Below are 22,178 nucleotides of genomic sequence, written 5' to 3'. Positions count from 1 at the left end.
TGATAAAGAAAACTTTGTAACTTTTGTATTTGAAATTTGATGTAAACTTGTTACCTTGTCCTTTTGAGCGGGAAATGAATAAAAAAACGTGAAAAAACTACATATATAAATTCTATCAATGAAAATAGCACACTTGAGACACGAACAAAAAACACAAGTTAATTACGCAATACACCATATAAGATCAATAAAACATGCACATAACAAACATATTGAACACGAAACGAACGTATAGTATCATAAAACACGAAATCAACACAAATCCAGAGTTAACTGTACACAAACTACTTTTAAAAGTAGTTTGAATGAAATGTCCATTCATTTAAATAATACCTTAATACCATTAAAAATAATAGTTGCAATTGCTCAATGTTTGTAGGGGTGTTTTCTCTTTATTTTGGATAGAAGTAAGGCAACCTTAAATCTTTACAGGGACGTTTTCTTAGCATTTTAGAAGGAATTACACCAAATGCTAGGTCTTCTAGGTTCTTTTCTTCGTTGTTTTAAGCTTTGTAGGATCGTTTTCTTGTCATTTATTGTGAAATGCAGTGATTATCCCACATCTTTATTCAATAATAATAATAATAAAGTTTGGCTTGCTACATTAAAGGTGATTGTATGAAACTTAACACATGATTCATTCAAAAGCATGATAACGTAATCGCATGGAGCTTAAATAACGCCAACATTTTTTCACACATTCCTCTCTAATGTCTATTTATTATGCTTTGTTTATGCCTGCCAAGTTTAATGACAAAATCTAAATCCTGGTATAGTTCTATATTTAAACTGCAAAAGTTTTGATTAATTTTTCAAGGTTTGACTCGCCTTCTCCTTCCTTCTTCTTGGACCTAAAATCCTAAAACTTTAAGGCCTATGTTAAGCTTTAATATGCTTTTTTTAAAAAATTCTGAATTTTCTTTCTCCTTCTAGAATTGTTAATATCCTACACAAAATGTTCATATCACCCAGGAAAATGCTATGAGAATTCTTACCAACCCCTTAAGGCGATGATACACGATCCACATAATTGAATTCGATTTGTCGAAATTATATTAAGCATTAAAATAACATCGAAACTTGACAGGTGATAAGGTGATGATGATACACGATCCAATTAATCAAATTCAATTTATCAAAATTATAGTGAGCATTCAAATAAAATTGAAACTTGACAGGAGATACACGAGAACAGATTTTTGATGTTTTCCTTTCGATAAAATGTCTTCAGAGAGCAAAGCCAGAGTTGAACTCGCTGCTGTTGCAGTTATTAACTCAGCAAAACGTATTATGTGGACGAAAAGACCTGGTTGCAGACCTAATTTAGAAGTGTGTTATATGTTAATAAACAAATTTCAGTTAGAGCGAGAAGATTTTTTAATTTTCTTTAGATGTATTTTGTTAATAAGCTCCAGAGAGAATTAAAGATGTTACCCAGATAAGAAGATTGAATTGGCTGGGGCACTTAGAAAGAATGGAGGAGGATAATTGAGTAAGAAAGTGTAGAGACTTGATAGTTCCTGGGGCAAAGCCCAGAGGTAGACCGAGAAAGACTTGGCAGGAGGTTATAAGGACAGACTTGATACAGAGGAAGTTGAGTTTAGATCTAACACAGTCTAGATCAGATTGGAAGAGGGTCATTAATATACCCCGTCCAACCCATGCTAGCATGGAAAACGGACGTTAAGCTGAGAATGATGATGATGATGAGAGCGCTTCTTCCAACATCCATTCACTGATAAAAATCTCTTTAAATTTTTCTTTATCTTTTTTTGAAACATGATGTTTTTAAATGTCCTCTAGTAATGTTTATTTTTCATATAGAAACTCACATTTTTTTGAACACACATTTGATTTGCAGATTTTAAGCATTTTGATTGGTTAAAAAACTTTCGATTAATTAAAAAAGTTAAGCCAGTCCGACTTTTTAAAAATCAAATTAGACAAGTCTGAACATGCTGAAAGCATACGATTTTTACATGATACACGATCCAATTTGTCGAATTTGACAAGTCCAATTCAATTAATTTAATTGTGTTTCACCGCCTTTAGTGAAACAACTTAATATGGGTTACTCAATTGTTTGTCAATCTATTTCTAATTGGAACGAATTGTATGTGTACTTCCATGATCAGGACCTTGGTTTCAAAGAACTTAATTAAATCTGTATGCATTAAGTTCTTACAAGTCAATAAAATCAACTTTTCTCATGGAAGGTAAGCTTTAACCAACCCCTTTTGCTTTAAAATCAAAATTTTAAAGCTTACCGAACTTGTTAATTTTTTAAATGTCTTAAGAAGTTATTAAATTTTACATAGATTTAATAATGCTTTTAAACAAAAATCTCAGATGTTACCCTAATACTAGGGGGGAATCCAGCAGTCAATAGCGAAAAGTCACTGTAAAACCTTACATGGTATATGGTGTTAATTCGATTGCTTATCAATCATTTATTTAAGAGAGTGCAATATTCATTATTAAAGTTCTGGAAAGAGTGGTTGGTTTTGTTCTAATGGCACTAGATGCAATATTTTTTCAAGACAGCGTCAGGAAAAGTATTTAGAAAAGAAAAAGAATCTCCATTTTGCCTTGTAGACAAAGGTGCTATGTAAAATTATTTGGTGGGCAATGAGAAAATTAGGTCTGTGTGCCTAAAGTTCTGTCCTTTGGTGTTTGTTTTTTAATTCTCAGTTTTTATGACCAGTTCATGGATTTAAAACCCTGTTTTTTAATCTCTCTGCAATGATTTTTTTTTACACTGCAAAAAATTTGACTTGACCAGCCATTTTTAATTCTTCACAGTCATCATAAGTGTCAGTGATAAAGTATGAGTGGGTTAAGAAGCAAGTTGACTACCTGAAAGTCTTCCTACATGAACATAAACTTGACATTCTAGCTCTAAATTCGGTATTACTAAACTATGGAACTACCCAGAACCACCCAGAATTAGCCAGAACCACCCAAAATCACCCAGAACTACCCAGAATCAGCCAGAGCCACCCAGAATTAGCCAGAATCAGTCAGACAGACAGACAGGGCAACTCAGACTCAGACTCAGACAGCTAGCTATAATTGCCAACCAAAAAAACCCATGCTTCATACCTTGAGACGTGTACTACGATAAGGCTTTCAAAACTTGTATATGCACGTTCAGCTAGTTAATTAGACGATATGGATTATAGCAACAAAGAATACCTGATGCTATTCGACCTGCTGGATAAAGAGAAGGTAAAGTTTAAACAAAAAATGTCACAGCACTTTTTTCTAACAACCATAGTAAACAAGTAATGTTCTTCGCTGCTCAATACTGCCATTATCCAACGGTTACAAATTACTACGTACAGGATTCTTCGATGTGATAAGGTACCATTGCTAAATTTCGGCTAGCCTCGGATGTTGTTTGTTTTCATTCAAAAAAAGTGTTTGAAACTTCTGAAAAAACTATTTTTACTTTATTATTTTGGCTAACTCGTGATGACATATTAATTTAACATGTAAATATTCCTATACAATTAAAATATGGTGCTCTGCGTGCAATGTTTTAATAAAACTTTCATGCGATGAGAACATCCCCCAAACTTTTCAAAATACCGATTTTTTCTTTGAAAAAAAATTGCGGGTACCTACAATTCTGAACGCTATTCTGGAAGGACAACACAAAGACATTATTAATAAGGCCATGATGCACTATAAAATGTCTTAAAAAAGGAGCATTCTAAGTTAAACATTTCATTCATTCTTGTTTCGTTTATTAAAAAAATTTTCATGCTCAAAAAAAACCCAGACAGTCGGTGTCTTTGTTGCCGCGAAAACTTCTTGGAAAAAATCAAATCATTTTTTTCCTGCTTTTAATGGCAGAGTTACACTTAAATGATATTGCAAAAAAATTGAAGTAACAAAGAAACTTGTTCGTGTAATTTATTTTCGTATATTACTTTATTTTCGTATATTACTGTTTCAATATAATAGACTTTTTTGTGCTGATTTTGCGTAATTCAAATTAAATTGAAAAAAAATTAATCCAATTTGAAAATCGAATGAATGGAAAACGATTTTTTTCTTCACCTGAAAAATATTTTTAGCTATGATACACAAAACGATTTTCGAAAAATCGAATATTTTTATCAATGTCGCGTAAGTGTAGCTCTGCCTTTAACACTTTTGCTCAAATGTCGCTAGACACACCATGTCAGTATATGCCTAGGAAAAATCTTAACAAAATTTTTATAGTGTATTATGGCCATAGTGTATCAACGGCTTGTGAGAAGCAACATTTATCCGAAATTTTGCGACAGTCTTAGGTTACGATGAAAGAAAATCTTAAAAACGCTCAGGCATTAAAGCCCATTTATGAATTTTTCATTTCTTTTTCATTCAAAGTTTAAAAGACTACCATATGGACCATTAGCGAAGTATATCAACGAGGATGTTGACGAAATATTAGACGTTGGTCACGTAAGAGACAGTTTTCTGGTTTCGTGTATGTCAGATAAGGATGAGTTATGGTATGCAGCGGACAGCTACAATATAAACCCACGCCCTTCATGCATAATGTACGATTTTGATGCGTCACTAATACCTGAGGCGATGCAAATTCCGTTACCCAGTACCAGTGTTGAACATATTGATGGAATATGGAAATAACTTTATCGTAAGTAATAAAATCTTTTATAATATGCATTGTATATGTTTTATTTCTGACATATACTTAATAACCGCTGCTTGTACTAGGGAGAACCTCGATCACAATATCGCTGCTTAGAATCAGATAAGGAAGCAAGTGTAACTAACTGCTCAGAAGATATATACGAGAATGTCCTCTTATCACCACCTCTTTCTGATTGCACAGATTCTGGATTGGTAAGAAATATAGAATTGGTCAAAACCTGGAAGAGGTATTGCCGCATTGTTTTTCTTTACTTTTTTGTAGACTTATAAATGTAATCTCTTTTATAGCAACCGGCTCAATCCATCCAGGAATCATTTAAAACTTTTACTAATAAAAAGGTATACCTTCGTATAAGTTTTAAACGAACACGGGAATAGTGTTTTACATTTATGTACTTATGTATATTTATTCCTAGAACAAGGGAATAAATAATACTGCAGCTTTCATCTTTTCAAAAATATTCGCTGAAGTTACTGACTCGAGCCTTTTCTTCAATTCACATGCAGGACCACCGATAGGTATTTCATATTATCTTAGTACCAGTCTAAGGTCTTTTTTTTATATTTGCCTACTTTCACGTCCATATGCTGTTCTTAATTATAGGTACGATAACATCTGCGACATATTTGGTAAATAATGATCGGAATTCACTTGATTCAATTATGGCCGACGATAATGGTGTGTACAAAAATATTGGAACCTACACCAATTATTTCTTCTACGCCGATGGTGATTGTCAAAAAGCACATTTTGAGGAGCAGCAAAGGTTTGTTAAAAAAAAGAGTGGGCAAGAAGTACACCAATGAAGCCGTAGAGAAGGAGAAAATATTCGCTTTGGTTCGAACATATCGTCGTCACTCTGTTCAAAAGAGCTTTACAAACACGATATGCCGCATAAAAAGCATCACAACTGAAAAATTTATGAAATATTGCCTCGTTATCAACGCGTGGTCTGGCGAAGAATCGACAGACTTTCGTATAGCATGTCATGGTAATGCAAAACGGAATACTGCAAGGTCGACACCATTTATCCGAACAGAGAAAAAGGTTCTAAAGCTAATGGAAGACGATTTGAAAAAAGGAAATAGACCAGAAAGTACTTATGGTCAAGGCATTGACAATTCTGGAGGACCATTTCGATGTTCTTCGAAATCCACGCAGCCACGAAATCAAAAACAGGTATTACCAGTTTTCTATTTTAACTCTGGCTTAAACGTTAAAATATACAAACAAAATTATTTAGAACTTAATGTTTTTAAGATGTATAACATACAGCAGAGCATTGGCAGAATTTGTTGTACGAATAATGAGACAGATGTTAATGAAGATAAGCTGCTAAAGGTTGTTGTGGAAATGAGGCGGGAAGAACAAAAATTTATTCGCAATGTAATGTTCACACCAGACGAATATATTGTCACCGCTTTCGATGACCAACAGTTGAACGAAATCGAGAAATTGTGCGTAAATCAAAACAAAATAATTGTGATGGATACCACATTCAATGTGTGTGATATGTGGCTTACAGATATCGGCTATCAAAACCTCCGACTTGTAAACGACAAAGGTAATCATCCTTGGTTTTATGGTCCCGTCCTTTTGCATATGAGAAAAACACCCGAAACATTTTCACGTTTTGCAACAGAATTTCTTTTAGCCAACAGCAAATTACGTAGCCTAACTTATTTGGGTACTGATCTTGAACGAGCATTATTCCAAGGGTTTAAACATGTCTTACCTGATCTTAAAAGTCTGCTTTGTGTTAAACACATGTCTGATCGAGACAAAAAAAAGTTGACACAGCTTGGTGCAAAGGGGCAGAAAAATTTTTTAGCGGATATCTATGGCATCAATGACGGCGTTGTTATGGAATTAGGATTAGCGTCGGCTGAAGATGAGGACGATTTTAAAGCCAAGCTTGACTCTTTGAAGGAGAATTGGGAAGACCTTGCTCCAACTTTCCACGACTGGTTTTCGAGGAATCGAGGAAAACAGTTTATTGAAAGCGTGATCGAGTCGGCGAGAGAGGGATCTGGTCTGGATGGGCTATTCTACAACAATGCAATCGAATCACTTCATTCCATTTTAAAAATGGAAACTGGAAATAAAAAACTTGGAATTATCGAGCTTATTTCAAAAGTGAAGGTCATTATTCAGAGACAAAGAACTGAAGAAGTTCGAGCTGTTTACCAGTCTGGAAAGTACATATTAGCAAATGATTACAATCAATTTCAGGTCATAATATAATTGTTGTATACACTTTTTTTATAAGAAACAGAAAATTTTGCTTCAGCCTGAAATGCACTTGCCATTGTTCTTTTTTTTCAGCAATTCTGATCCTCATTGTTCTTATAAAATTGTTCTTATATAAAAAAGTGTAATTGTATAATTGGTAGTAACATAGTCGTTTTAAAAAATTACTTTTCATAGATGCTGACATAGTATACGTTCACGTCGAATAAAATTATATTATAAATAATTGCAATATTACAGGTTGATCCAATCACTTGGCACCGTTAGGACGAGGCACGTAGAATGGAGCATGTAAACAGTCTTCGACAATTTTCACCATCGTTCAGTGACCTGTATATAACATCTAAAAACGTTGGGAGGAAGCCAAACCACATTAATCGCAAACGCCACTTCACAGATGCAGTAATAGCCGAGGAAAGGATTGATATAACTCAAACCCCGGTCACACCACTAGTTGTTAAAAAGAAAAAAAATGGCGATTATCATTGCCAGAAGGTGATGCCTGTTGATTTAACTATGATTAACCCTAAACGAAAGACCTCTGGGAAATGTATGATGCTACGACTCAAGGCAATGCATAAAATGGTTGCAAGGTATTTTTAGTTCGTGTAATTCTTTAACATATTGAAAGTGTTAAACTCTTTGTCTAAAGGTTTAAGCTCTATACGTTAGAATGGCTGGCATATGGTATTTTCTTGAAAAAAATTGTTTTAATATGTTTTAGATGTGTCTCACCAAGTTGTACCATGAGAATTACGCCGCAAGACTTTCTCATCATCAAGTCTACTGGCGTCGTTACATTCACCGACAAATATAAGAAAGTCTCACTACTGCACAATGTAACTTTTTGCTTTCGCTAGGAATACCCATTACATTGTAAATATGTTTTTCACTATATTACAGTAGCTAACTAAGTACTATTAATGTTACTATTACCATTAAGGTCAATCCAGCGCGTGAGGTTTTTTGTGCGTGTGTTTTGCCAATTTTCTCGTTATGAACAATCGCTTTTTAACATTGTATATTGTTTTACATGTAAATAAAAACATCTAAACAAAAATCATATTTTTTCTTAACCCTACGCAATTATAGCTACCTTTTATCCTATTTTACAAAAACCGTTAAAAGTCCAGCATTGTTATTTGCCCAAAGATTTAGGGGCAAGGCGGTTTATGAAATCGCGCCCCTGACGGTACCAAATTAATAAATTAGTGCATGATTTTGTTACACGTGTTAAGCCCTAATTCCACCGACCATCATGACAGAGAAGCAGGGCAGAGGAGACTGGGAGTTAGAAGCTAAATCACTGCTGCGGTATATTAGCATTTCATCCACAGAAATAAAGGAGGTTTTAATATAGAAGGAGGGAATATTGGAGATTATTTTTTCATCAAAGCATTGCAATTGCTATGCTACTGCTGGATTTACTAGAGAGGCGGAACAACGCTTACGCGCAATTTTTATACTGACTATGGACAGGTCTGAAAAAGTACCCTAAAAAGAGCATATGAAATATGATTTTCACACTTGATGTTTTTGACTAAAGAAAATTCTTTACTATCAATTATATTTCTCTGTAGTAAATGAATATCGAAAACACAATGTCCAGTGCAACATACGTGGTCGAGTAAAAATTTTAAAAGAGTTAAATTTCTCCGTATTTAATTCGAAATCTTCTTTTGGGTGTACGCATTCTCACTGTATTTAAGATCGGCGCAGTTTGCGCATGACATTTGAAATCGGCTGGGTGATTCTGGCTGATTCTGGGTGGCTCTGGCTGATTCTAGGGTGGTTCTGGGTGATTTTGGGTGGTTATGGCTGATTCTGGGTTGTTCTGGGTAGTTCCATAGTTTAGTAATACCGCTCTAAATTAGACTAAAATTGACAGCCATGTCACTGTTGTAAAGTGTTGGACAAGACAAGAACACTTATATGTGTTGTTGAATGTATTATATAGCTCCTCACTTGTTACATGTTTCTGAAGATATCGCCATAACTTAACCAAATAAATCGTAACTCTGCACTGACACCAAATTAAATTCAATCCACAACCAATCACGCATGAATACCTGCATCCATAGAAACTTCACCAATTGCAGGATCAACAACCACCAACCATATCAATTTACATTGATAACAACAATCGCAATCGCGCATGATTACCTGCACCCCATAGAATCATCACCAATAGCAGGATCAACAACCACCAACCATATGAATTTACGTTGATAACACCTTCAATATGTTTCATTGATATATTGACTTGAATATAGTTCAATTTCAATATTTTCTTTCCAACAGTCATTTGAACTATGTGTAATTTTACGTTGTAACATATGGTATAACTTCTTAGGAGCTTGTATAATGTATGGGTGACAGAGCTTGAGCACCCCCCACAAGAGTGACACTGGCCACTAACATTTGTCTACTAAAGTTAGGTTCACTCTAAGAGCTTACTAACTGCCTCGACGTTGGCAGACCAATTGGTTAATTGGTGATTTACATTTGTCTACTAAGCTAGGTTCACTCAAAGAGCTTACTAACCGCCTCGACTTTGTCAGACCAATTTGTTTAAAACCATGGAGGGTGACATTGGTGATTGACATTTGTCTACTAAGCTAGATTCACTTAAAGAGCTTACTAGCCGCCTCGACTTTGTTGGACTAATTTGTTCCAAACCACAGAAGAGTTCTCCTTGTCCATGAGATGTCCATAGAAGGCAGTACATAAAAAAGAGAATCAGTAATTAACATATTTCCTTCATCAGTGGCGTGGCGCCGTAGATTAGTGGTTATAGCTCTCGTACTCTGTGCGGGAGACCGGGGTTCGATTCCTCTTGACGGCGATTCAACATGGGCGAGTGAATGTTACCATAGCCCCGGGTTAACCCAAGCCATGTGAGGAAAATTGGGAAGATGGCACACTGTGTGGGCCGTTGGATGTTGCCGGGAGTTGTCTAGTAGAGCGCGGGCTCTAATTTGGTCTGCGTAGCTCAAAATGAGCATTAAATACTCTAGGACTCTCCATCTACGCCATGGCCCCTCCTGGAAATAATAGACAGGGTATATCCCTCGATATTTGTGAGGCTAGCTATGTAAAATATGCACATCTATCTATCTATCTATCAGCACAATAGCAGATATAAAGAGCTTTTGTTTCTAAAGTGACTGAGTGTATACTTCCCAGTCAAAACACAGCATCTTGGTATACCCAACACATCCCTTCCTTAACTATATAGTACCTTATCTCCCCTTGGATATTCTGAAAGGTTTTGAGCTATAGTAAGCGTTTCCATCAGAGTCATATGTTAGTATTTTAGGGGGTCTTCTCTCCCTTTTTGGACGTCTCTTTACTACTGATTTGTCTTCCGTGTCTTGCCTTATATCTGACGTTCCTTCTGTATCATCATCTCCCATAGTTGTCTTTTCAGAAACATGATTATCTGATTTATCACTCTCCACTGTGCTGTCTAATTCTTCCGTGGGTTTAACTGTGCTTTCCTCTTCTCCTGGGCTTCTTTTTTCCTGTGGATTGTTCTTCATCGGGAAGTAGGTTACATTTCAGAAGAAGGTTTTTATGCAATGTTCTCATATTTTCTTTCCCATCTTCCTGCTTGACTTTGTACACTGGTATGTTTGGAAAACATTCAATTACTTGGAAAACCTTATCCTCCCAAAATGAGCGTAGTTTCCCAGCTCCTCCTCTCTCTGATAGGTTTCTTACTAAGACTCTGTCTCCTTCACTTAATTCACCACCATGTTGTTTCTTGTCATAATGCGACTTACTCCCAGCAGATGTCTATACATCTTTAACTTTTAAAATGCGTAGTTCTTTAAAGAGCAGATCAGTTGCAGGTAATGACCCAGATGTGATGTGATAGTTGTCATTAGATGTTAACATTTTTACTGCCTTTTTTGTAGAGTGAAGATGGTAAAAGCATCTGGATATATTGGAGTTGAGCTTATTACAAGTCTTGCTAACCAGATTATAAAGGATGGTGCTATTCCGAGTGAGTGGCAGTCGAGTGTAATAGTGAATTGTTTCAAGGGCAAGGGTGATGCATTAGAAAGGGGTAACTATAGAGGTTTGAAGTTGGTTGATCAAGTAATGAAAGTTATTGAAAGAGTGATTGATAAGTTACTTAGAGAAAGAATTGATATAGATAAGATGCAATTTGGTTTTGTTCCAGGGCGTGGCACTACAGATGCAATATTTTTACTCAGACAGCTTCAGGAAAAGTATTTAGGAAAGAGAAAGAATCTCTATTTTGCCTTTGTAGATTTAGAGAAAGCTTTTGATAGAGTGCCACGTAAAGTTATTTGGTGGGCTATGAGAAAATTAGGTGTGGATGAGTGGCTAGTTACGATGGTTCAGTCTATGTACAGCAATGCTAGAAGTCGTGTCAGGATTAACGATTCACTTAGTGATGAATTTAGTGTAAATGTTGGTGTACATCAGGGTTCTGTACTTAGTCCTTTGTTGTTTATTCTAGTCTTAGAAGCGCTGTCGATGGAGTTCAGAACAGGTTGCCCATGGGAGTTATTGTATGCAGATGATTTGGTTCTCATAGCAGAGTCGATGGAAGAATTAGTTGAAAAGTTTGAGAAGTGGAAGAAAGGACTAGAAGAGAAAGGGCTGAAGGTAAACACAGCAAAGTCTAAAGTCATGATAAGTAGCATTGCAGCCAAGTGTGACCTTGTAGTTGGAAAGTGGCCTTGTGGAGTTTACAGGAAAGGGGTTGGTAGTAACTCAATTTTTTGTCAGACTTGCAAGCATTGGGTACATAAGATGTGCAGTAGTATTAGTGGAAGGTTAAGAGCTGGCATACAGTTTGTATGCAAACGTTGCAAAGGTGAGATTATAGAGAATGAAGTATTTCCAGCTTTAATGATGTACAACAGTGGCTCGTTAGAGATAGTTAAGAACTTCTGTTACTTAGGTGATATGTTGGGCAGTGAAGGGGGTGTTGGAAGAAGTGTTACTTGCAGGATAGGTTCTGCTTGGAAAAAGTTTAGAGAGTTACTTCCTTTATTGACTAGCAGAGTCCTGTCAATTGAGGTAAAAGGTAGGTTGTATGAGGTCTGTGTAAGAAGTGTTATGTTGTACGGTAGTGAGACATGGGCAGTGAAGCAGGAAGATCTTGACCGTTTAGAAAGGAATGATATGAGAATGGTTAGGTGGATGTGTAATGCCAGTCTGAGAGACAGAAAGAGTTCAGATGAGCTAAGAAGCAGGCTAAGTCTCTGTAGAATTAAAGATGTTATCCAGATAAGAAGATTGAATTGGCTGGGGCACTTGGAAAGAATGGAGAGGATAATTGGGTAAGAAAGTGTAGAGACTTGATAGTTCCTGGGGCAAAGCCCAGAGGCAGACCAAGAAAGACTTGGCAGGAGGTTATAAGGACAGACTTGATAGAGAGGAAGTTGAGTTTAGATCTAACACAGTCTAGATCAGATTGGAAGAGGGTCATTAATATACCCCGTCCAACCCATGCTAGCATGGAAAACGGACGTTAAGCCGAGAATGATGATGATGATGATGATGACAGAATCACAAGCTGACCCCCAGACTTGAATGCCATAAACAAAATGATTCAGAGCTAAACAATTGATATTTAACCATAGACTTTGTTTGAGCTCTTGGTTGATACAGTTTTCAAGCTTGAGAAGACTATCAGATTCAAAATAGATGTTTGTGTCATCAGAAAATAACAGTTTAGATGAAATGTTAGGCAGATCATTGATGTAAAGTAAGAAGAGAAGTGGACCAAGTACAGACTTTGGGGGACCCCGGTTGTAATTGTTTTGAGAGAAGAAGATTCATTTTTACAATTTACATATTGTTGTCTGCCTGATAAATAAGACTCAAACCAATCTAAAGAAGCACCCCTGACACAATAGTGTTCAAGTTTGGATAATAATATTTTGTGATTAACAGTATCAAATGCTTTTTTTAGATCTATAAATTCCTTATGTAGAGGGATGACTTTAGCAACCTTCAAAGCATTAGGAAAAGTACCAGTTAAAAACGAGCTATTAATTAAACTGCAAAGAGGAATTATAATCAGATCAGCCACAGATTTTAACATGTTAATAGGTATACTAGCAGGACCTAAACTTTTACTTTCCAAACCTTGAATAATATCAAGCACCTCCTGTGAAGTAACGTTGGATAATAAAAATTCATTGTCTTGTCTATTTTTAAAGAATTTGTCATACGAGATGTTTTTTTAATTTAGAAATACTTTTATCTAAATTAGGACCAACATTCACAAAAAAGTCGTTCACATGATTGGCTATCAATATTGAATCGTTCATAATCGAACCATTGACATTAAGTTGAGAAATGCCTTGATTTGAGTTGTTTTTTGTGTTGATTAAATAGTGAATACCTTGCCAAGTTTTCTTTATGTTATTGCTATGAGTTAGAAAGTAAGAGTTGTAATAAGCAATTTTAGTTTTTTTTTAAGTATGGTTTACTTTATTTCTAAAAAGTTTATAAGCTCTCTTCACATTATTGTTTCTAGGTTGTCTTTTTTTCCTCGTAAACAATTTATTTTTTAATCTGATCATTTTTGAGAGGTTTTGGTCAACCCAAGGTGTAGTTTTAAGTTTCAGTTCATTAAAAGTTAATTTTTTCATAGGTGCATGTCTATCTACACAGCCTTCGAGCCGCCATAAAAAATCATTCATTAACTTATTGCTTTCACGTTCAATCTTCCAATTTTGAATTGAGATATCATCTCTAAATGCATCTGCATCATACTTTGAAAAGTCCCTTGAAAATACAATCTTTGGCTTGAGTCTAGTTTTGAGCGATTTACAGAAGCAATTTGGGAAAAGTGCTCTGATAGGGAGAAATAGATGTTCCCACTATAGATTTTATCCCAGATATTATTGCTGAAAATATTATCAATTAAAGATGGTGTTTGATTTTCTACCACCTTAGAAGGATGTTGAATAAGAGGAAGAAAGCTATAGCTACAGAGTAAGTTATAAAAATTAAGAAAGGAGCTAACTTTCTCTAGTTTTAGAAGATTTATGTTAAAGTCGCCACAAATGTAAACTTCTTTATTTTCTTTGGCTAATTTCTTAAGGACATGTTCCATATAAAAAAGAAAATCGTCTAAATTTTGTCTAGGATGTCAGTAGATACATCCACAAATAATGTTTTTACTTGTTTTGTTAGAGATCTCAATCCAAGTACTCTGGAACTGATCAGATTTAGCTCCGAGGTCATGTCTTGTAAAAGGTTTGTAAAGACTATTAACAAAAAGGAGTGTACCACCTTTAGCTTTGTTTGTTGGCGTAGAAAATATGTCATAAGCGGCAATGGAAATGTTGGAAATAAATCCATCATTTTGTTCAGATGTTCTGAGATTGCAATGATATCAAGAGGTGAAGGACAGTCAGATAAAAATTGATGTAAATTTTCAAACTTAGATTTAAGGCCATTGACGTTTGAGTGAAAGATATTCAGCTTATTTTTAGCATTAATATTGTAAAAGGACTGGACAGTATGATAGTGATTGTCCACTAGACTAGGAATTTCTTCTACATCATCACCTATATTATTGTTAGGTTTGAACTGAAAATCAAGCTGGCTAGCATTAGATACTATGGTTGCATTAGGAATACAGATGACACAATAATTATTCAAAGCTGTAATTCTCCTAGTGAACTTAAATCTGCACTTGATATTGAGTTAAATAATGTCAAGAAATGGATCTAAATTAATAAAGTCACCATAAATAGTGATAAAACTGAAATGATCTTTTTTGGAAATAAAGCAAAACTTAAAGCATGCAAAGACATCACTATACGATGGCATTGAATTAGCTTCAAGAAAGAAGGTGAAGTACCTGGGGGTTAGCTTTGATAGTAACCTGAGTTGGAAAAGTCACATCAAAAGCGTTGTTAGTAAATCATATTATAAATTCAATAAAATAAGATACATCAGTTCATACTTGAACAATGAAACAAAACAATTACTCGTGAATGCTATTGTTCACCAACATGGTGTAATGCTAATAACTCATCTTTAAAAAAGGTGAATAAATTATTTTCTAACATAAACACTTTCTTGGGTAGAGATGCTTCAGATCTGAACTCTCTATTTAATTTGAACTCAAGTATTTTCATCTTTAAAGCTGTCCATTAGATTGCACCTGTATATTTGAGCAATAAGCTAACATTAATTAAAAGCAACCATTGTCACAGCACCAGATCATCTACAAGTAATATGTTAGTTCCTCATCGAAGTGGTGCAAGGTGTTGTAATAGAACATTTTTATATTCATCTCCAAAGCTTTTGAATAGTTTGCCAGGTAATATCAAAAAATTGAATAGTCTCCAACAATTCAAGGTTGCAGTTGGCAAACATTATAACTTTAAATAATAATTTAAAGTTCTTACATTTTTAATGAAATATTTTAACCTTTTTTCTTTTCTTTTAACACAATTAAATAATTCGGATATATAATAATTCTCAAAAGTGGCCCCCAGTAGAAAAAATCTGAAAGCTGTCTAAAAGCTGAAAGATTATTCTGGGCACTGCCACTATAAAAATACATTATTATTACTACTGCTGCTGCTGCTGCTGCTACTAGTAAATTGATGATTGTTATACCATATCTTTTTTGAGTGAAAAGTTATTTACATAACTAGAAATTATGTTTTTCTGGTAATTCTTGTTTAAACTAATTTTATGCTCTCAAAGTATGTAATGTTCATTTTATGTAACAGAAATCCCACTGATAAGATGGAATCTGATGTTAGGCTAGTGGATAATAAGCAGGAAGCAGATTTATATGAGGAGGTGCGTATTCTAGGGAAAGGTGGATGTGCATCTGTATTTCTTGTTAGAGATAGAAAAAGTGATAGGTGAGTTGACATACTTCCATTTAAAACCTTTTTTATTAAAATCATGATGTTATTTTTTTGACGTTTGAAATCTTCAATTAACTACAGGAATATATTCAGGTGATCTTTCCTGTCTTAATTTAGTAATAACTTGGTTATAATGTAATTAGTCTCCAAATTTGATTCGGTAAAACCCTTCAAAATATTTATTTTTTGGTTTTTATACTTTCATATCATTAATTATTTATAAGTTACATATTTTATTCCTTTTTAAAGACTCTCCCTCATATATTATTCTTATTTTACAGAGCACTTAACCTACTTGATTAACGTTTCGGTTCTTTTAAAAATAAAAAAATGTACATACACACATTAATGTAAAGTGAGAGAAAGAGAGAAACTTTAAGTATAGGAAATAAGGTCACAAAGAATGAATAACTGTCTCACTAATAAAAAAGGTTGTAACACAAATCCTTTACGCAGATTAGTTAATACTGAATTTAGCCTTGCAGAATTAATTTTTTCAGAACTCATTTTGTGAACTTTGCCATTAATCTTAAACAAGTCCTGCGAAGAATTTTAAATGACTATTTGAAAAATATTTCCTGTAAAATAAGAAATTCTTTTCCTTGTGAACAAATATTTATGAAATGTAATTTTGCTGTTTTGGAATGTTTATTTTGGTCCATCTCAGCCTTTTTAACACATTAAATGTTACATTATATTTTTAAAATACTATTTTATAATGTTATTCTGTTTTATTTTAAGTATATAATATTTTTGAACTATATGCAAACATGAAGTCAATACATTTCATTTATAAGGTGCCACATGTTATTTTCAACAACTTATTATGTTTTACAATTTTTAGGTTTTAGGTTTCCTGAAGATACTAACTGTAAAAGCAACATAGTTGTTGAAAGTATTTATTAGCAATTTTCTTATAAAATAAGGCTGGAAATTTTGGATTTTTTTTCTTTAAATCCTAGTGGTTATCTTTCACTACAATAACTTTAATTATTATTTTAATTACTTTTGTTTTTTTACTTTTAGATTATTTGCACTAAAGAAAATAGAGTTAGATCCTTCAAGAGAATCACGTTCCAAAGAAAATGTGCTAAAGGAAGCCAGGTCTGATTTTGTTTTTAAAGAAATATTATGAAGTGTCAGAACTTTGCTAGTTCTATAGCACATCTAAATTAATCTATTCTTTACTTTAATGTGTGTGTTTAACTTTTGCAAGGAGGATGATTTTACAATTTATTGTTTGGCAACCTTTTATTAGTGAAGCCGATGCTGTGCACTTTGTTGAATCTAAGGCTAGACTTAGTAATGGATGGAAGTAACTGACATCATCTCCTATGTGGGTAACGAGGGACAACAAGGGGCCAAAGCTAAATCAACCCTATTTTCCAGAATCGACAGGTTGATGACCTTTAAATTTTATCTACTTTCTTTTTCCAGGAAAGCACATGATCCTATACATTATTTTGATAAGTGTTTTTAGAAGCAACAGGTTAACAAATTTCAGATTTTTTTTTTGTATAGTGGGTGCTGAAAAATGACTGCTTTAATATATCTGGATACTTTTTATGCCAATAAACGTTTATTCTGCCACTTAGAGATTTCGACAATAGCTCTTTTTAAGGGTTTTTCAAGATTATTGCAAATCTGCAATTTTTTCCACTTATTGTTATCCACACAATTGGATTCATGAAAAATTATTTACTTGTCTTCATGGACAATCTAACCTAAATTTTCCTAAGTTTATGCTACTGCAAACAAAATGTAATTAAAGGATAATGATTATACATTTAATTGATCTCGATCTTCGTTCATTTTATCTTTCACACCTTCTGAAATATTGTTATTTTAAAAAAAACATCACACTCTTGAGTATAATAACTTATTTGAAAAATATACCAAATGTTTTTCTTTTTTCCATCTGCTTAAAAAAAATTACTTTTTATTTCTAAAAATGTAAACACCTTGTCACGATTCGTTTCTTGCAAGCAAAAAAAGAAAGAAGAAAAAAGTTTATCATGTCCCATTAAAAGAAGAATAAAAATAGCTAATTAAAAAAATTGAGTTTTGTTCTGTTCTGTTTCTCACGTTTTGCAAATAATATTTTAATATTTAATAATATTGTAAACATATTAGGTTAATAGTCGTGATCTTTTGAAAAAATTTATCGGACGTGAATTGTCCTGTACATCTTGGATCTTATTTACAAAACTATAAAAGCTCTGTGGGTGATTAAACTTTCATGTGCAAGCCTTTTTGTTTATCTAGGAAGGTTTTTTAATTTGTTTTACGGCTAATTAAAATATTTTCAAGAAATTACATCATAAAGTCAAAATTTAAAGTAAGAAAAAAGTATTGTAACTGTAAATTGAGGCTGTTCTAAAACCAAAAAACCTGTGTATCACGATTCTAAGTCACGTGGAATTGGAACTGGGAACAAAGTAGTTTTGTAAATAAGGTCGTTTTAGTGAAATGTGTTTTTCTAACTTTTTTTTCTTCTCAAATAAGAGAAGAACAAAAAAGGTTTTATATCTTTGGAAAGGTTATTTATTACCGTAACTACTAAAACCACAAACCACCCGAAATGAGCCAAAATCACCCAAAATCAATCTAAAATACATTTTTTTTAATTGCCTGATTTTTTTGGTTGCCATATAAATTTGTGCAGTAAACAACCTGGATAGTGACAGTACTTGTGAACCCCTGGTTGTCACGATGTACCAAATGATACAAGTGGGTTTTAGTTTAAAATGGATCCAAAGGATTTTGCTTTGTGGTAGTTATTGGAGTTACCACGGTTGATGTTGTTGATGCTGGCATTGTTGTATCAATACAATCATGAAAAAGTTCTGCTTCAGAATTGCCACACCTAATTTTTTTTCAGGTGGTCCCTTCAGACTAACATTTTTGTATATGGGTTGTGTATGGGTTGCAACTGATTTAAATTTCAAAAAAAGTTTCAAGTGTGATTTTCTTTTTTCTTGTGACCAACTTAAATAATTACATGCGCCACGTGCATAGCTTTCATATCCTGGAGCCAATCTATACTCTCCCTGTCCATAAAATGCTCTTTCAGTTTCCCTATTTTATGACAATACCCAGTGATACAAGTTTTGGAATACAGCAGTCACTGAATTGAACAACTACTTGTGCCTCAAAAATATTAGCCCTTTTTTTGACTAACCAGTCATGAAAACCGGGTACAATACAATACCATACTGGCTGCAAACTGGAAAGCTCAACTTGAAAATCTTAGGAATCAATGATGTCTGCTAAACCAAACTGAAGAAAACCTGACTTTTACCTGACTTCCATAAATATCTGAGAGTATCCTCTACCTGTCAGACTGACTTGCACCTTATTGCTCAAGTTTTGCTATCATGTTTACTTACATGTTTACTTAGATTTTGTAAACAGATTAAACTTTCAGCTGTACTGAAGATAATTGTCAAACCATTTTTTTTTGCTGCATCAATGTTGTGATCAACTTTATTTATAAAAAGCAAGTTAGGTAGTGCATTTACAATTTCTGTCCCAAGACACCTGTACATCTTTGAATCTTTAGTGAAAGGGACCATATATGAAAACTCTGGATAAGATGTGCTGTCACTGCATTTTTTAAAGCTATGTTTGTATAACTAGTGTCAATTACCCACAAATTGTTTATTATTTTAAAGGTTGTATTACAACTTAGCACTGAATGGCCATTCACACAACAACATTCAATATTTTGCAATGAGTGGTCAGTGAAAGCAAAAGAAAAGAAACAATCTTGCAAAATAGTCAAATTTCTTATAAAGTTTTTATCAGGTGAAAATCTCACTGCTGTCACAATATCTGTTTTGACTGGATGTCAAGTTCCACAACTGCTTAGGATTACGAACTTCTTGACTCACTAAAGACGAAGGTTTCCTTAATTTTTTCCTCAATTTTTTCATAATCTCAAATATCTGCTTATTGGTACGATAATAAACTGGCGCTGTTGGCTTCTTTGCTTTCCATGACGGGTTAGTTTAAAATTTTATATTTCTTTTATTTCTATGAGTAGCAGGATACATAGAAGTGTGGCATTTCAGATGAAAAGTAGGTCAAGATAGAATCGCCTTATTTTGGCGATATTCACAAAACAATTCATAAACACTATCCAACTGGACTTTGATTCTGTTGCAATTTTTCCTACCCCACTCATAAATATACTGGAAACCGTTTTCATCTATTTTACATGTCCTAGCTAGAATAACTTCACTCTTAGCCTCATTAAACTGAACAAAGAAGAATTTCTTTGTTGTTCCTTTGCAAACATATGCTTCATTATCATCTGACTTACATTCGTCAACTGATATATCTGTACTATCTAATGTGTAAAGTAAATTTTTGCGAAAACACCAGATGGCTTAGTTTTTTATTGAAAATCTGTTGGTGAACACAACAATATATTAAGCACTGTGGCAGCATCACTAATACTTTACTTTGCAGCATAAAAACTTTTTGGATCCTCAAGACAGTGAAATTAAAAATGGAGCAAAAATGGACAAACAAACACTCAAAAAATTAAAAAAAAAAACAAGTTCTTAGGATCATTAACACTCATAAGTGGCTTGCATTTAGCAAACATAGCTACGTAGGTACTTATTTTCTCACCTAAAGCCAGCTAACATACGAGAAGAACTTTTAAGTAATGCAGCGTAATTCCCAATATTGAAATAGCAATGCTCCAGAAAAACTTGTAGAACTGACCTACATAACTGGCATCTATCCTTCCTCTTTCAGTGCTTTCCAATCTGTACCTACCGTTTTGTTTTAGATTAGCGTTGTTTTTTATGTGTCTTGGCTTTCCGGAGTTAAAAAAGTGTTATTATTTATTAAAAAAAAGGTCAGATGTCTTCATGCTCATACTACTCACTAACAATTTCTATAACCAATATACTTGATAAGAATAAAAAATATTATTTTTTGTCCAATATAGGCATAAATACTTAAAACATTTGCACTTTTAACAAATTTTACACCGTCTTATGCATTGCAATAATCAAAAAGGTAAACTCATGCCGTGGGCATGAGGCAACATCACTACTCCTACAAAGTGTTTAGCTTTAGCTTATAAATTGCTAGCTAGCTAGTTATAGCTGGTTATGTTATGTTTTTAATGTTCTGAAAGCTTTGCTGGTTTTGGCTTGTTTGTGTGGTTTTGGCTTGTTTTGGGTGGTTTGGGCACTTTTTGGGTGGTTAGTGGTTTTAGTAGTTATGTATTTAATATACTTTTAAATGATTAAGAATGTAAAAAAGTGTGCTTGAATTTTTTTTAAAAAAACAAATTTTAAAAAATCATGCTCAATTCCTTTACAGTATCCCTAAAGTTTTATGGCCTGTATATGTGAAATATATATATATATTTTTGATAGATTGTTATCTAAATTAAAGCATCCTCACATTGTGGCATGTCAACACTTCTTCTTCACTCGAAATGAGTACTTGTCAATTGTCCAGGTCAGTATGAACTGGTAGTAAAGATAGTTACGAATTTGCACTATAGGTGGTCATTAGTGTTATTAGGAAACAAGAAAGCCCTTGTGGTTTTATCGAATATGTCAAGTGTAATCTGCATACCTTGAAAAGGTAAATGCAAGACGAGAGCTTGACAGCTAAAGAAGTGTGGGCTAAAAATTATGTATGACGACACTAATAAAAAAATGGAATGGTTAAAAATATAACCCTACATGCCTTGGTAAAACAGCATCTCACCAAGAGTGGGTTAATTAGTGGAGTCTAAATTCTTAAGAGCCAATCAGAATTTGTGAAGTTCCTTTATTAGATCAACTTATTTCATTCAAAAAGGTAAGCTATTTGTTGAAATTGTGAATAGTGAATCAAAAAATCATCAAAAAAAACTCCTTCTAGATCAACTATATTAATTTTTGATTCTAAGAATACCTTTGAAAATGTGCTCAAAAGTTTGCATTACTATTCAAAGTGCTCCAAAAATGATGGATTAAGCAGGACTTAAACCCATGATCTCTCGCTTGCTGGGTGATTGCTCTACCCACTGTGCTATCAATTTAATGCTCTCTCCCTAGCATGCAGCATTTCACGTTCCATTCAACCCATCATCTTTAAACTGATGTGCAAACTAACTTATACTGATATATCTAACATATATAAACAGTGGTTTGTATTAATGTTTAATGTCTTTTAATAGCTTTTTTAAAAACACTTGCATGTCAAACAGTTAAAATTTGCTGACTTGAATTAGGAATTTTTGTTTACATGCCAGCTTTCGCTTTAGTGCCAAGTGTGGATAAGAATTAGCTGGATTAAAATGAAGATTTTCCTACTTTGGATTTGAGAACCTAATAAAGGCAGATATTAACCAGGTA

General features: G+C 33.8%; 2 protein-coding genes across 4 annotated transcripts in view; both read left to right on the top strand.

Annotated features, from left to right (window-relative positions):
• The first annotated feature begins 5,088 nt into the window (after window positions 1–5,088).
• Window positions 5,089–9,121, top strand: LOC130629260 (uncharacterized). The gene is made up of 5 exons (XM_057442400.1): window positions 5,089–5,187; window positions 5,273–5,848; window positions 5,930–6,901; window positions 7,160–7,512; window positions 7,644–9,121. Exons 2-4 carry the CDS (start codon window positions 5,306–5,308, stop codon window positions 7,184–7,186), a joined length of 1,542 nt encoding a protein of 513 aa, XP_057298383.1. The 5' UTR covers window positions 5,089–5,187; window positions 5,273–5,305; the 3' UTR covers window positions 7,187–7,512; window positions 7,644–9,121.
• Window positions 9,122–12,596: 3,475 nt separating this feature from the next.
• The window catches only part of LOC130629261 (serine/threonine-protein kinase Nek5-like), a 35,445-nt gene continuing 25,863 nt past the window's right edge, over window positions 12,597–22,178 (top strand). For all 3 annotated transcript variants that reach the window (XM_057442403.1, XM_057442402.1, XM_057442401.1), the window contains exons 1-3: window positions 12,597–15,801; window positions 16,834–16,911; window positions 21,207–21,291. In XM_057442403.1, the coding sequence (XP_057298386.1) occupies window positions 15,626–15,801; window positions 16,834–16,911; window positions 21,207–21,291 (339 nt within the window). In that variant the 5' untranslated portion in view covers window positions 12,597–15,625. The remainder of the gene's footprint in view (window positions 15,802–16,833; window positions 16,912–21,206; window positions 21,292–22,178) is intronic.

The sequence above is a fragment of the Hydractinia symbiolongicarpus genome, chromosome 15, assembly GCF_029227915.1.
Source record: "Hydractinia symbiolongicarpus strain clone_291-10 chromosome 15, HSymV2.1, whole genome shotgun sequence".
Taxonomy (NCBI): domain Eukaryota; kingdom Metazoa; phylum Cnidaria; class Hydrozoa; order Anthoathecata; family Hydractiniidae; genus Hydractinia; species Hydractinia symbiolongicarpus.
Note: the sequence above shows the minus strand (reverse complement) of the source record. Positions and strands in the feature narration are given on the sequence as shown.

Excerpts from the sequence above, each read along its gene's own strand:
- LOC130629260 (XM_057442400.1), top strand. The coding sequence starts at position 5,306 with ATGATCGGAATTCACTTGATTCAATTATGGCCGACGATAATGGTGTGT. Across the intron at positions 5,849-5,929 it reads AGCCACGAAATCAAAAACAG|ATGTATAACATACAGCAGAG; the intron begins GTATTACCAGTT and ends AATGTTTTTAAG. Across the intron at positions 6,902-7,159 it reads ATGATTACAATCAATTTCAG|GTTGATCCAATCACTTGGCA; the intron begins GTCATAATATAA and ends GCAATATTACAG.